The sequence below is a fragment of the Pithys albifrons genome, chromosome 7 (genome assembly GCF_047495875.1).
Source record: "Pithys albifrons albifrons isolate INPA30051 chromosome 7, PitAlb_v1, whole genome shotgun sequence".
NCBI lineage: Eukaryota > Metazoa > Chordata > Aves > Passeriformes > Thamnophilidae > Pithys > Pithys albifrons.
The window spans coordinates 27939621-27956860 of NC_092464.1; the positions used below are offsets into that span (position 1 = coordinate 27939621).

General features: G+C 36.2%; 1 protein-coding gene across 1 annotated transcript in view; it reads right to left on the reverse strand.

Moving 5' to 3' along the window:
- The window catches only part of THSD7A (thrombospondin type 1 domain containing 7A), a 268432-nt gene that overhangs the window by 39572 nt on the left and 211620 nt on the right, over positions 1–17240 (reverse strand). The window contains exons 16-17 of the mRNA XM_071560812.1: positions 10079–10273; positions 7557–7820 (exon numbers count right to left, since the gene is read on the reverse strand). Of these exons, the coding sequence (XP_071416913.1) occupies positions 7557–7820; positions 10079–10273 (459 nt within the window). The remainder of the gene's footprint in view (positions 1–7556; positions 7821–10078; positions 10274–17240) is intronic.

Consider the following 17240-nt stretch of genomic DNA (forward strand, 5'->3'; position numbering starts at 1 on the left):
TTTGTTCACACTGTAAAAAATTTTAGCAAGTGAGAAGACAGCATGTTGCTACATAGCAAAAATATTTTAAAAAACATAGAAAAACAGAAACCAGAAATATTACATGGAAATAGGACTGGTGATGTAGATACATAGTTCCTGAAATGAAAAGGACATGAATGAGCCATTTTTTTAATTTTCAGTATTGCTTTCATTCTGACGAAATCATCCTTGAAAGGATGCCACTTGTGTTAGACAGCATAAAACCTTATTAAAGAAACAGGCCTTTAATGTGTGGGTGAGTGTCTGTATGGTGGAATAACAGCCTCTTATATCACATAGAACTATGGCCATGCCACCCTGATGCCCAATCCTGTCAGGTCTGGGAAGCTAAGCAGGGTCAGGCCCAGTTAGTACTTGGATGGGACCCCTCCTGGGAATACTGGGGGCTGTAGGTTCTAGTCCTGAGGACTTCACTGTCACTGTCCAAGCTTGCTTGGCTGTGGTAGATGAACCTTAGGAGTTAAAGGGTGGGGCCAGTTCTGCGCACGCTGTGCCTCACCTAAAAAATCCACTGCGCAGGCTGGAAGGGCACACCCACATGGGGAGAGTCCTTGCCAAATCTTCGTTCCCGAAGGCCAGCCATGATGATATCACATAGACAGGTTGGTTAATTTAACTGCACCAAAAGTCAAAGCAGAGCTTTGAGGTTTAAAGAACAACACTTTTTGCCTGGATGCTTCCTGAATCATTTCCTTTTGTGCAGAACATCTGATGGATTTTGGAGAGATGAGGCCTTGGAATACTGTGGTACAGAGCGCAGGCCCTCCATGGTCCAGAGAGGTGTTGGAAAGAGATGCCTATCTCTAAGTGCCTATGCGTTTTCCCAGGGCAGCAGTTTCACTGTTATTTCAGCTTCTATCAGCTGAACTTCACAAGGATGTGAAATGGACAGTTGTCTACTGTGAGTGGGAACGTGGCTATTCTATCATTAAAGATTACTGAACCACAATGTAACAAATGGCTTTGGATCACTAGGAATATGAACAGAACTCATTAGTAAAAGGGAAAAGTTTACTGTCCCATTCCTAATTGGCTATAAAATCTGAGCTCTAAGAACAAAGCCATTAACTGATGTGATGGATAACTTATAAGGGAGGACTCTAATGGACTTCACACTTTTTCTGACAAAGCAGGTTAAGTAGGTGGATACAAGGTTTTTCCCCACAAACTGCACCTGCAGAGTGTAAGAACAGACTACTTGAGTTGAAGTGTGCGAAAGGTACAAACATAAACTTCTTACAAAATGTTTACATGAAGTCTTTTGTCCCTGGGGCTGACAGAGTTATCCTCTTGCTTTCATGACTAAATGTCATGCTATGTTTCCAAGAAAAACATGCAATGTCTAAATGGTTTATGTTCTTATCAGAGATTTTTTGGTTTTTCAAGGAAATACAAATTTCAGGATAAAGAAATATACAAGTAGTTGCATTTCATTTGTAACAGAAGTATTTCTCAAGACTATTCGTATTTCTGGTGAGCCATGGAAAGGCAGTCTGAACACCATAAGACTTTTTCCTTTTCTTTTTTTCAGAATTACCCCTTGAAGTCTCAAAACCTGAGAGCATTTATCCATGCTAAACTATCTTCTGCATCAGTAGTTCTGTCTCTTGTGAACTAACTACAGGTCTTTGGGTTGATCGACTGCTTCAAGACTGATGTCCTGTTGAAAAGACACATGTGGTGGCACCACAATGCAGAGGCATAAGGAAGGACTTGTGGTGCAGGGCAGTAATTAGCATATTCCTAACATATAGATAATATATGTAAAAAAGAAAATCTTAGAAAATATATAAGCTATGAAACATCAAAGTATCCTAATAATTTCAGAACCTAAGCTTACTACCATACTAGATTAGAGGTTCCTAAGGGAAATAATTTACTCTTGAATAAACATTCAACAGAAACTCTCGATTAAGTTTTAGCACTGATATTTTTTTCTGGATAAATTTTCATTGCTTCAGGTTAGAATATTGAAAGTGAAAAAAATATATGTGAAAAATCCTAATAAAAGTGGATCACGCAAGTTCTAACAGACATCTTGGACCCTCTAGATTTTGTTATATCATCCAAGATGTTACTACCACACATATAAGCAACTAAATACAAAATTCCCTTATTCACATTGATACTTCTAACAGCTGTTGCAAAAGTATTCACTGATACACAGATATTCCTCTCTAATCCCCCACATAAGCCTTGTAGCCACAGAGGGTTTTGTAGAGTCAGCACAAATCAATGCATCTCACTTAATTAATGCTAAAGGGGGAAATAATCTCACACTAATAAGGTAGCAGACAAACTATCCTGACTGCTGGACTATGCCTAAGGTCTTAACAGTAAACAGACATGAATTAAAAAGGGTAATACGACCTATATAAAAGTGCTGCATCTGTCTGCCATACTACTGTGTTTGCCTCCAGTAGCCACTCACAAACACAACCACTGCTCAGCTTTTGTGGGTCATGATTCATAATTGATATATGATGGAGAAAAACTAGACATTGAGGAGCAAATAGCATAGTGCCACATGACAGTGGCCTGCTTTTGATTTTTTGTCATGAAAATTCAAGGTACAGTTTAAAGGGATAATGAAGAGAATATCTCTCTTTTTTTTCACAAATGCACTGAAACAGATTGTTGGCAGACACATGTCATTATCCACAGGGCTCTAGTATGCTAGCAATGACAGGGATAAAGCTATGAAAAACAACTGCTTTTTTTCTCATGGGAAAGACTAAACCTCTCACACATAACTATCAAGTGAATTATACATTTTTGCATTTTTCCTGTAAAATTACCTATATAGTATTGAAGAAAAGCAGGAACCAGAAAAAGTGCAATTTATGTGTCTTCCATTAAGGCAAACAGGTAAACAACAGCTCAGTTACCATATATGTTGACAGCTGGCAGCTGCTAGCTCCTCCCCACACTCTGAAAAACTGGAATGGCTGAAAAATACCAGCGGCAGAATATTTCAAATGGCTGCTGAATGGTGTAAAATCTTTCCCCAGTAAATTTAGCTCAAATTTGAAACAAAATATTTTGAAATGAAAAATCAAAATATTGGGCATATGAAACACTGGGAAAAAAACCCTGAAAATAAAATTAAAGAAAAAATTAAACTGCCTTGTCTCTTTACAGCTGAAACTTATGTCTATTTTCAGCTGTTTGTTAGGGATTTCTTTTGAAGCACCTGTTAAGCTACAGAAAGCTAAGGACCCTCTTCAGAAGTACTCTGCTCTGTGCTCCCTTGTATTCTCACCCAGCGGTAACAACAGATTTTTATAACCATATTTTGCCTTTCCTTTTTTGTTACAGTCACTCCTGTCAGTTTGAGAAACTTGATTGTACTTGTGACCTTATAAATTCACCCAACATTTCAAAAATTATCACAAGAATTTTCTGATGTGTCTGCTAAATTAGCACTGTTCTTGTGTCATACGTGTCCTTCAGCTCCTTGGTGTCTGTGAAACTGTTAATCTGTCAGCTAACTCTTCTCCAGTCTTTCTAAAATGAGACATGACAAGCAGTAAAAAGAGCCCTGAAGTATTTATTCTTCTGCTCCTGTGTATCTTTTACAAGTCAACTGAACTGTGATTATAAGCACTTAACATTTTGCAAAACAGCTTACAAATTTTTTGGCACTGTAGAGCAGGTCTGCCTTCTCATTCACTCCCCTCAAAACATCATGACTTGCAACACTGACCTGTTCATTGCCTTATAAATTTACATGGCAATATTTGCATAAACCTTTTGACAGTCTTTAAATTTGGGTTTCTTGCGGTATTTTAATATATCATAGAATATCCCGTGATATGTTAATAATTTCAACCTGCATGCAGTTTATCTGTTTTGTCAATTTTAGAGGTTGGTGCCAAAGCTGAAGACCAATTATCTCCATTTCCCATCTCAGGATTTCACAGTGTCAGAAGATAACAAAAGTTCAAGTGAAATTTGGATACTACCCAGGAAACCTCTCTTTAAAGGTCTTGATTTCTCTACTAGGAAAAGCTAATTCAGCAAATCATATCCTATAAAAAACTGCAATTACATATACTGTTGGAAAAGAAACAATAGATCCACAGAAAGAAAGATTAAAAGAAATTTCTCAGTAAAACAGATAATGTAGGTGAATAAACTTGATGACACTTTGGATCATTCATAAAATTAGTGAAAAATCCAGTGTTATCATTTCTGTAGGGAAATAAGCAACTCTTCTAAAATTTAAAGAAATAACCCAAGTAGGCTTGAGTTATGAGTTCTGTTCAGTTCAGCTTGAAAAACCAAACACAGATTGATGAAGCTACAAGGCACTTTTATTTGCTAGCAGGTGAAGTACTGTTGTTGTATCACAGAAGTCTCTTGTTGATTTGGCATAATGTGGCTTTTATGTTTATTCTTAGAGAAAAAAAATAAACCAGAACAACAAAAAACAACCTACAAACAGCACACTGAAATCTAGAGATGATGTCAAACTGAAGAAATGTCATACAACAAGGTGAAAACAACATGAAAAGCATCATACAACATACAACATGAAAATAACATGAAAAGCATCAGAAATACTGGTAAGATATAAAAAAATATTTAACTGACAAAACAGCATTTTATACACATTGAGAAAAATAAAACAAATAATCAGAACATCATCCATAGATACAGAGCAGATATTCAGAAAAGGTAGAGAAATACATGAAAATTAGGTTGAAAATATATATATATATATCATTTGCTCTAGCTCCCTTGTATCTGCAAAAGTATCCTAAACCTGGAAAAATGTTGAAGGCAGACAATAAATAAGGTAAGTCTATGCTATAGGTATATACAAAACCTATTAATAATAGAGGAGCTGCTGGAAAGGAAACCATAATTTCAGTGACCTATTCCTTAGCATCAGTTTAATCTCTTACCATTAAAGTCATGTTAGATACTTCATTCCCTGTACACAAGAAATTCCTGTCAAACAATTTTAGGAGAATGCAAGGAATATAGCATTAGTTCCAAGCTTCATCTGCTCCTACACTACACCGTGGAGCAAATCAACTGTACTCTCTCCCTCAAATGGAACTGATGAGAAAACACACAAGAGGAGGGAGTGGGGTTGAGGTGGGCAGTGGCCTGGTGGAATATCAAAGATCCAGACACCTTAATGAACTGACCTAGAGAGCAAGAATTCAAAAGAAAACAACATCCAAACCAAAAACAGTCATGTTTCCCAACCTACAATAAATATAGTACTGACTGGCAAACACTTGCAGTTTACAAAGAGAGTTAAAAAAGGCTTCAAATTTCCTGTGAGAAAAACGGGATAAAACTGCAGAAAGAAAAAACACTACAAAGCAATGCTATATTGTGATTTGGGAAGGATGCCTGTGAGTCCTAAAAGCACATAAACAGTAGTCCTAGCTGTGGCAGGAATAACAAGAATACACTCTTAGTAGGTTTTCCTCTCAAATATTATCCATTGTGGTCACTCTGAGTGTAAGCAGCATTCACTGATATAATCTATTGGATCAGAAATTAGTATCATGAAGAGTTATATTAGGGTAAACAATGATGGTTGAGAATATCCATTTTTTATAAATTTTTATTCCTGTTATATATCTGTGATTCTTGCAAGGGTATTGCATCTCAAAATGCACTGCCAGGGCTTGAAAGCAGCTACAACCATACTTGCTCTACACAGAGAAACTGTCCCTATCCCTTTTTACAAACTATTTCAAGCAGCATGTAACCTACCACATGCATCACCTTCAAGTTACTCTTGGAGACAGCTTCTTCCCTCGTGTGTCTCCCCTCGGCTGTTGACACAAAAACTGACAGTTGCCATTCTTCAAGTCACTGAAAACTGATTGGCAGTGTGTCATCAGTTCCCCTACCTTCCCACAAACTTAAGTTCTTTTATAGTTTTCCACTTTTCAGAGGTCAGTCTGTACTTAATGCTGGAAGAATAAGAACTTCTAACATAGTGTGAAATATAGTTAAACTTTAAAAAACATCAGCAAAGAAATAAGAAAAAGTTTCTGTTTTGTATTTTAGAAAGATGCCTTCTGAACAAATCAGATTATTCCATGACTGGTTATTTGAGTGTTCCCTGCCAGCTTTCTGAGAATCTTTCTAATTCCCTCAGGACAACTACCCAGCCCAGGCAGATCTGTGCTCACAGGACTGCTGGTCATTAGAGGCAGCTGCATCTTTTTGGTACTACAAAGATGGCAAGTGGTCCTGGTCAGGCAAAGCAAGCACAGCATGTCCTCTTTGGACTACACAGAAAAAACCCTAAATCTTTGCAGACCCCAACCCAGAGCAAATAACTGAGAATAGAATTAAAGAACATTCTCAGAGTAAAAGGAGAGATTTTCTGTCCCATGAGAGTTTAAGATTTAGACTTTGTCATTCAGATGTGTTTCAACAAACATATCTTCCAGTATGAGTTAACTACAGCAAAAGATGATTTTGAATAAAAATAAACATGGGAGAAGATTCTCCACAAAATTATCTTTCAGCTTGGCTTTGAGGAAATAAGCTGAATGCTCACTTTTACATCGTATAACAAAGATACACTAACAGCTTGGGTTGATACACTGAGTTTCTAATTTATCATAGCTCTAAACAGGAGTTAATAGTTCAAATTAAAATCTCCTTATTTAATTCAATTACTTTGATTAGCTAGTTTAAGTTTATCCAACTAAATAAATGAAATTTCTGTTATCTCTAATTTAAGAGTACATATCCAAATTAAACTTACATTGACCTTTTAAAGACACTGAGACTAATATGCAGCTTTTCATACCAATTGCCCAGACACAATTTTTCACTTCAAGTAGGAAAAAAGTGAACACAAAAATTCCAGTGATGTCAATTAGCACACTTCTGTCTCACTGAAAACTACAAGCGCCAGTTTTGATCCTAATGATACACATGCATCCTCTTTAGGAAGGAACAAGTTTCCCAGCTGGAGCAATATAAATACAAATAATATAAAGTCCTTAACCATCCTAGTTTTACACATGACAGATTTATACAGAGGAAAAGTGTTGTGTGCTGTTGAACTCAGATTAATGCATGCCTTCCTGTTAGAGTGCTCAAGAGCAAATGGAGAGAGATAAGATGTTTAAAACTATCTAAAGAATTTATGGAAATAATTTCGGCCTTTCAAAAGTAGTCCTGTGCTTGTTTAGTTTTTGAGAATTTGACCCTTCTAATGGCTTTATTCTCAAATTTGTAGATACATTTACCAGAAAAAAATAACAGGATTTTATTTTTTTCTTTTAAAATACCGAGTTAGTAACTTAGTATGATTTTATTTTTAGATATTACACTATAATGATTGGTAAAAATAAGTTTACTATTTTACAAGTCAGCAAAAACATGTGCTGGGTTTGAAGGTACCCTGGGATAAAATGCAGCCTAAGGAATATATATTAATCAGCTAATTCTACTTGTACACATAGTATGTAAAATTAGATAAATCACATAACTAAATAAATGAAAGAAAATAGGTTTCTAAATACCGTGACTGTTGCATCGTGATGTTTCCACAAGTCGATTGTTTTGGTCATAGCATGCCATGGCCTGGTAACGATAGCCTTGCCCACATTCCTTAATGTCTCCTTGTACCTTCATTCCTAGCAATACTTCCATCTTACCCTCTGGTAAAATACAGTCTGACCAATTTCCCACAGGCTGAGCACTGTACTTGTCACAGGGACAAAACTGATTCTCAATCAGAGGATACAAGTGAGAATTTCTGCATTTGTCCTTTTTCTTACTTTTTCCTAGAAAGAAGAAAAAGTTCTTTTAGCAAGTTTGTATCAGTTTACAGTTTATCTCCCCCCAAAATTTCATTTAGACTTCTGTAACTAGTACTTGCAATCACATACATACGTCTAATATTAGTTACATTATTTTTTATTGGTTTAGGTTATTGACTTGGAAACTCTAGAGTAGTGGATACTTACAATTTGCACCAAGACAACATTTTTGTTTTGAAAAGACATAATTTATATTTACTTTGAGTAAAAATACTTGAGGAGTACAATTTGAAAATGTTAGCAGTTAAACAAATACCCTTTTTCTCTTATTTCATCAGTAGTGTGCAGTTCAATTACAAGACTTCTGTCTGGGTCAAGCTTTCTTAAATTGAAAGAAATTGCAGAAGGAAGTAACACGCATCTTTTCTACACTAGTATCTTCTCTCAAAATTTCAGAATTCTTTAATCATCTGTTGCAGTACATTTGTTAATAATTACCATTCCTCCACTCTAATAGAATAAATTCCTTCTGTGCATTTGTTTCTTTTCAATTCTCTTCCTTAACTGGAGCTATCCATTCAACTTCCCCTTTCCATTAAAACTATTTTTAACCTCTTTGGTAAAGTTTGCTTAGTTTTTCTTTCCACACCACACAGTTCACATAAATTAATGTAGTACTCTTTGAAAGAGTAGTTTTGAAAAGGCTTATTACTTAGATACTACTGTAAATCAATATTCTGTAGTATTTTCCTTGCTATTCCAAAAAGAAAAGGCACTGGATATAACTTTACAACATCCTTAGTTCTTGTATTTAGTACTGCCTTTATTTAGAATAAATGCCTTTATCATTCTTTTGACAACACAACTCCTTATTAAATGTGCCCTTTTTTCTCCTCCTCCTTTTCACTGGAAATAATTATGATTTTACTCCAAGCTTTACATGTTAGTCTGGGTAACACATTGCCATAGAGAATGCACCACAGCACATGTCACAGTCTTAGCAAGTTTGAAAGGGTAAAAACTAAGGACAGGAAGTATCACAAAGTGTTAATAGTGTTGTAGGAGAATCTGTACTTGTTTTGCTTTTAAAATTAAAAAAAAAAGTAATGTTACTGAGGTTTGTTTTTTTTTTTCTTGTGGAAACAAATGTGACATAAAGTTTACTGGCATTATTAGACAGTCACAGTGAGGTTTCTTGAAGTTCATGAATTATTCATTGTTGACTAGTCTGTTTTACAGGGAATGGAGTGGGGGATAGGGTTTGGATCCTATCACATTCTTTCTGATGCCGCTAATGGGCACCCCCCTTAGCCAACTTTCCTCCACCACAGACAATACAGACTAATTGGCAAAGAGTGCTGTGACAGAGGCCAAGTCTCACTCTTGAGGTTTCAATTATAATTTAGAAGCAGAGCATGCTTTTTTTCTTCATTTCACATAGAAGAAAAAATAATTTAAAGAAAGAAAAAAGAGATTAAAAAGAAGCTGAAGAAAAAAACGTTTCAAAGTGGAATGGTGTCCACTATGTGGAACAAAGAAAAAATTGTGGCAAGGGTTTGGACATAATTAGAAAACTTTTTTATTCTGTTAACTAAAACTTGAAATGGTTTCACGGGACACAAAATAAGAGCATTATTACTTGTGTCAAGAAATAAGGCAGAAAATTAGGCAATGTGTTGCCTCATGGTGATCTGTGCTGCTGGATGTAGGCAAGGGAAGAAGAGTGAACAAAAAGAACTTGGAGAGCACACATTCAGCCAGAGAAAGGACTGGCTTAATCATAAATCTGACAGTAAAGACTGCAGCCAAGAAATTCAAAAGAGGGAAATCAAAGCTCAAGGCTGAAAATGGTGGTCTGTACCAAAGGCTGAAAAATGCTCAGATGCCATAGTGATTCTAGATGCACCGAAACACCATTCAAGTCCTTTTTTAGCCAAGACCAAATGTGAGAAGAGGAAGGCAAGTTGATTAACACCCAATCCTGTTGAAATGAAATCAAATATGTAACTACTATGTGCACTTTATTTAGAAAAAACCCTGGCATCCTATGTTCTCCCACCTTCTCCCTAGCCACTTACCCATGATCAAGAGTCTCTGACATATGGCAGGAGATTTTGCCCCTGGGTGTTGTTCCACTAATAGTGTATAGAGCATGACACTGGATCTGCTTCCTGCCACTATGACAAACACTTGTCATAAGGGAATCTCAGAAGTACTCAGGTTTTAAACAAAACAGTATTAATAATTAACAAAAGATGCATTATTTTCCTCGTTACTCTTACCAACAAGAGTGCGTTTTCTTGTCCTGACTCCTCCACAGTCCCCATTACAGGGAGAAAATTTTGACCAGTTCGTAAACTGACAGTCATCTTGGCAGGGAATCTGGCACATCTGTGTTAAGGATGGTAAAGGGCCAGCATATTTAAGGCACTCACTGATGTCAGCTTGTCCTCCGTCTTGTCTGCGACAAGTAATTGCTGGAAGCAAAAAGAGATGAAGTCTAATTCAGTATTTTTTATTGCCTCTATTCAATTTAGTAAACTCTACAATATACTACCACAAAAACACATTGAAAGCCCAGCATACCTATACAACAACTTAATATTTGCCACTGGTTTTACCTTTAATGAATATATTTGACATTTCTGACTTGTTGATATTTTGTTTAAATTAGTTCATCCTGATTTACCAGGAAAAAAAAATCTTATAAAGGTGGCACCATGTTATCCACACCTGTTACATCACTTTACACATTATCATTTTTGCTACAGACAGAGCCTACCTCTTAGACTTTAAAAAACTTGTAATACCATTTTAAGTAACTGAATTGTGTATAAGGTGCAAAATTTTATCAGCAGAATGCATTTTAGAAAAAAGGAATAGACATAAAATATAGAAGTGTATTTGAACACTGGATATCACTTAACTTCTTATAACAACAGTATTGCTGCCTGATGCTCTTTAGCAATTTTTAGTCTTGAAACAGTGTTGAAGAACAAAGCATGTTTCCTAAGAGTGTAGGGTCAGCCAAGAGGGGCACAACTTTTAAGAACAGGACAGCCATGTCCTGAAAAAAGTTTCTTACTAAGAGTGAAAAAAAAAGATTCCTTACGGAAATTTCTGGTTCCTCTGTTCCAGTTTCTGCCCATTGCCTCTTGTACTATTGCTTCACACCACCAAGAAGAGCCTGGCTCCATCCTCTTCATACCTTTCTCTCAGATACCTACAGACACTGATACAATCTCTGTCTTCTTAGGTCTGAACAGGCCCTACTCCCTCATAAGTCAGATGCTCCAGTCCCTTAATCATCTTTGTTGCCACTGGACCTGCTTCAGGAGCTCCATGTCTCTCTTGTACTGAGAAGCCCAGAACTGGATACAGTATTCCAGATACAGCGTCACTAGGGCTGAGTAGAGAGGCAGGATCGCTTTCCCCAACCTAACGCAATGCTCTGCTTAATATATACCAGGATAACATTGGCTTCTTGGCCACAAGGACACACTGCTGGCTCATGCACAGCTTGTTTTCCACCTGGACACCCAGGTCCTTCACCACAGAGCTGCTTTCCTCCGGGTCAGCTTCCAGCCTGTGCTGACGCATGGGGTGCAAGACTCTGCGTTTGCCTTTGTTGAATTTCAGATGGTTCTTCTCTGCTCACCTCTCCAGCCTGCTGAGGTCCTTCTGAAGGGCTGCACAGCAATCTGGAATATTGGCTACTCCTCCCAGCTTTGTATCATCAGTGAGCTTGCTAAGGAGGCACTATATCTCTTCATCAAAGTCAACAGTTATTGTTCCTCATCTATAGTTTTTTAAAACATTGTTGCTTATCTATTACTCTATCCTAAGCCCTAGTAAACCTAACTTTATTTCCTTTCCCAAGACAACATAAAGGTTATTATGCAGTAATAAGCTTGGAACCTTCTAGTTGTTTGTTCACACAATAGAATTATGTTTATGCTCCTTGGCATCTGACAGCACACAGTAGATGGAGTAGCTCAAGACTGAAATAATTTGGGCCACCAATTGTTGCAGTAACATTGCATCTGAATAATATGCTATATACATATGATGGAATACAACTTTTTAGATTACACCCCCTAATTTAAGCATAGCGTTTCAATTGTGCTGACAAAATCTGTTTCATTAGCATGTGAATTAAAAAAAAAATCAATTTCAATTGTTGGAGAAAAGGGGGGCTGGAATGCAAAGTTTCCAAATAAAACAGAAAACAGCCTGAGTGGGAAGCAGAGGGGCAGGCACCCAACTCCTTTGTGATGACAGCACTTGAGAAAATTGCATGAAGTTGTGTGAGTGGGGGTTAGTTTAGATATTAGGAAAGGGTTCTTCTCCCAGAGGGTGGTTGGGCTCTAGAACAGGCTTCCCAGGGAAGTGGTCACAGCACCAAAACTGACAGAGGTCAAGAAGCTTTTGGACAATGCTCTCAGGCCTATGGTGTGATTCTTGTGATTGTCCTGTGAAGAGCCAGGAGTTGGACATAACGATTTCTGAAAGAAAAGCTTTTTTGTCTGACTAGTTCTAAAATAAATTTCTATATCATGATAACCATAGGAAGCTCAACTTGAAAGTCCATTTCAAGACCATGTGCCTACTAAAATACTTCCAGAAGTGTAAAGGGAATTGTTTTTGCCACACGTATGTGGGAAAACACTGTGAAAGGGTGGGGGATTGTTTTTCCTGGGATGCTGAGCAAACAATTTCCCTGATCCTTGACTGCCCGTTGGAGCAGGGCTGACAGCATTGTTTGTAATAGGCTCAGTACTGCATTAAGTTGTGCTTATTTGGGGCCCAACTAGCTGCACATTGTCAATACAATTATTCTGTCAAATCCTATTATTATTGGTGTAGTTTACTTGAAGAAATGTTTTGGTTTGTTTTTTTTTTCAGATATAGTCATTCAATCAGGAAATCAAATACTTAAAAATTGAAAATCCATACTATAGGATTTCTAAGATTATACAAATATTTTGTAAAAACACACATCAAACTACTATCTTCCAGTAGAGGCCTAGGCTCTGGATTTGGATTCTTCTGAGATACTCTTCTCTGCTAATAGCACACATCAATTTCCTCAAGGTAAAAACATAGTTCAGACTAGTTCTACCATGTGGAAACTCACAGTCAAATATAACTCTGCCTTGAGTTTGACCCTGGTGTGTGCACGTATCAGCAAAACTAAATGCATTATTTTCACTTTATTCTCAGGGTGATACAGGCCACCATTTTTAGAAATGAAACTATACCTAGTCAAGGGTTAAAAGATGGCCCACTAAGTAGCCAATAACTTTTAATATATTTCTTCAGAAGTTTAATACCTGTTCTACATACTGACTTTCCATCTAGTCCCTTGACAGGACATAAACATTGTCCATTGAAGAATATTCTTTCTTTCTTTTCTTTCCTTTCTTTCCTATCTTCCTTTCTTCCTTTTTCTTTCTTTCTTTTCTTACTTTCTTTCTAAATAGCTTTTTCTAAAGCCAATATTTATTCCTTCATCTTTCCTAGTTATTAAACATTACTCCAAGTGCAGATATCCACTCTATCATAAATTTTTTCATACTCATACTAATGCATTTAATTTACATCAGGCAGACATAGGTGAAAAGTTCCCTTGAGGATTAACACTTTGGGTTTCTTTCCAGATTAACTGTCAATTGTACTGTAGCAATCAAAGCAGGAAAACTCTTCATTCTTGAGACAACACAAATTAGAGGACAGCTTGGCATACTAAATCAATTTCTGAATCTTAATTTTCACAGTGCCTGTCCATAACTATTCATGTAATTTCTAGTTGACAAGACCTACATGATTCGCTCTATATTCCATTTTCTTGCTGTTATTCTCCAGATTCAAGTATCAATATGAAAGATTTATACTCCTTATGACTGTTGAAGAGTAGGTATTTTTCCATTACTAAAAGCAGGGATTTTGATGACTGTATAAATTCCATTAATACACTCTTTTGGTCAGCTAACTGTCTTGACATCTGAAATGCTCTTACACTTAGAGGAGTTACTTTTTCTGTTCACAGCCTACTCTTGGCAAACTCATCCCTTTCTTCTGTGATCAAACCTGTGGTGCTTTAATTATATTTGTTAGAGGTTGCTGAGATTAACTCACTATACAGAGAAGTGTCTTCAACTATAAAGTCATACCATGACAGGCTAATTATTTTGTCTGTACAACCAGGTTATATTTATTACAGACATTAGCAGTAAGTGGAAAGAGCATGGTTCCCCTTTTACTGAATTAAATGCAAGTAATTATTAAGTAAAAGCATAAAACAGAAACACAGCTAACAGAAAAATCAAATTTAACATGGAAACCATTCACTTACAAAACTGCTTTGGTATTTAACAACTACTATCTCCCAGAAGAAAGGTGTGAAAGAAATGGCAGTCTAAATTTTCTAGACAAGGGACTTTGATGTAATTAAAACTTTATCAGTCAGCATTGTTTCCACCAAGTACCCATAGGGGACTACAGGCTAATGTATTTCTTATTGGCATAATTAAACACTGAGACTGCATTTCAACAAGACGTTATGTGTGGGTTTATATAAAAACCTTTCCAGTGTTAACATTATTAACATACTTCACTGATTTCACTGAGATGTGAGATTCAGTGACTCCTGTACTACAAATTACTTCATAAATAAAGGTATTCTATGTCCTTTCTTTCACAATATACTTATGATACCACATTTTCAATTGTTAAGTATTTTTAATAACAAAAATATTCTTTTACAATTCTAGAAAACTAGAATTATTTCAGCACACTACCTTTTCTTACACCTTCTATCCATGTGTCTAACCATTATTTCATCTATGTTTATTTCTTCCTCTGTGGGACACAGCAGACTAGAGACTATATGATGAAATATTTCTAAGTATGTTGAAGTATCTTAAGCAGGAGCACGCATCCGTAATATTGTGAAAATACAACCCTGAGTATTCTTTATGTTCCAAAGGGAATAACAATGTATTTCTGCCCAATAAAGTTGGAGATTCCGGCTCTTGCTTTGCCCAAAAAAAAAAAAAAAAAAAAAAAATCTCATGTAAACATTGCTTTTGAGCAGTTGACCAAATGCTTCCTTCAGTACAAACACTGAAGTTGACCAATGTCCTTTGCAGTGACTAAAATATCAAGCAGGCAATAGGGCACTCTGATCTGTTAAGTCTCAATGACATTAGAATAGTGGTTCACAGCTCCATGAAGAGCAGCACTTCTTCATGATTTTGTCTTCTTTCTTGTGTTTTCAGTAAGAACATGAAACCCCCAGAAGAGCAAATTCCCCACCTCCATAAGTGATGCCCAGCGAGGGAGGCTGCTGTCCCTGCTTAACTACAGAGGGAGGAAAGGACTTTTGATCGCCAGTTCTGCCTCCAAGCCTACCCGATTTCCTATACCATTCAAAAAGGATTTGAGCTGTGTTCTTAAGTTCCTTCAGAAGTCACTGAAACTAAGATTTATTAACACAGATTTAAGGTATAACACATACCTGCTTAACTGTTCATAATTTCAAACTTCATTTTTTATATTTCATTGAGCAGACTACAGTAACTCTGAAGTTAGATCTATGTGCTAATAAATGTCAGCCTTAAAAATGCAAAGCAATATCTCTCAACACATTCTAACTGTAGCATATTTCTCTCAGGGTGAAAGAGAGAGCCCAAATCCCCATCAAATATTAGTAGTTTGGATTTATTAAGGATTTCCTTTCTTATTTGAGTTTTTGGTTGGTTACTGTTTCATTTTTTTGGGGGGTGGGGGCGTGTTATTTTGTATTTGCCAACACTCTCTGCCCTTCCCTCCTGGGTTTCAGGTGACTCATTAAAACATTTGATCAACTTACTATTGTTAATTGAGAAACAGCCTATGAAAATAAACACAACATAAATGCTGCAGTAAAATATGTCTTTTCTGTATTTTTACTTTTCTTTTGGGGTATGGTCAAAAGGAAGTTTCAAACTCCTTGCAGATGTACCCATATCATCGTCTCTTGAGAGTTTTGAATGTAAGTCAGAAGTCTGAATTTCCTCAATTCTGTAATACATTCCTGTCCTTCTAAAAGGCACTGTTAAAGGGCATTTTATCAGTGATAAAACTTCTAATTTTCATTCATCATAGAAATTCCACACAATTGTAATGACTAGCTGCCTTCTTCAAATAAAGTTCGTGACTACAACAACAAATTTGCTGCCCAGGTACTAAATGCTGTGTTACTCTGCTTAGGGTGATATAAAAATACTTGGCCATTACTTCCATCAAGAGCTAACAAACATAATTCATTAAAAAATTCTAAAGAAATTATTTTTTAAAACAAAACTCACAACTACCAAACCTTTCTATTCTCTTTCCTCTGCATTGACCCAAGTTACAGTTTTGCAACATTCATTTAAACTGACACAATTTGTAACAAAACCTTCATTATACAAGACATATAGAAACAGAGCTGTCTTTAACAATGAATCACAAATCTAAACTTTATGATTCACTGATGTATCTCCTTTGCCAAGAAAGACCAAATGCGATTAAACAAGCTAAAGAATGGAAGCGTAAATAGTAAAGCTGTGATATAAAGCAAGGCATGCATATGCTCTAGTTACTCAAAGACTGGAGATCAAACACCTATCTAGCAGTTTTTAACAATTTCTAACTTCTAGCTTTTCCTTCAGATTTAGTTATCTTTCTAACTAAAATATTAGCAGTAACAGCCTATTTTGTGCAAAATAAACTGCTAATGAATTCATGGTCAGATGTGCCTTTTCTCTGGTGTACATTCCTATTCTTTCTTATTTAACACATTTGCTGATATGCTACATGTTACAGTATTTGTGCGTGAGCAATCAGACCAGAAATAGGACAAAGTGATAGTAATGGCAACTTCCCTTTGCAACTGGAAAAGAACAGAGAACTCTTCCCACATACAAGAATGCAATTACTTGCTCTACTGAGTGTTGACATAAAAAGGAAGGACAATCCACAGCAAATCAAAGGGCAGAGATTACCTGTATAACATTATCGTTTCACTTTGTCATCAAAAGTAAATTAGCACAAACAGAAGAATGAATGTGTGATTTCTGCCTTCATGAGCTCCAGAAATTTGAAAAAGAATGCTTTCTCAATAGAATAAGAAATGTCAACAATATGGTCAACATTTGTAGAGAAATCACCAACAGTTAAATGCAAAGCTCAAAATATCTGTATTCCAGTAGTAATTATTAATACAGTATCAGAATGTTATACCAAATGGATTTCATATTTAAATTTGTAGCATTTTCTGATTTGGGAGACAGTTAAAATTGCACAGTAGTAGCTCAGTTGTTTCTGTATCTACATCATAAAATATTCTTTAAATAAATTATTTATAGTACAGATTTTTTTAATGACACATTTTCATGCAAAATTTTTGATGACCTGTGA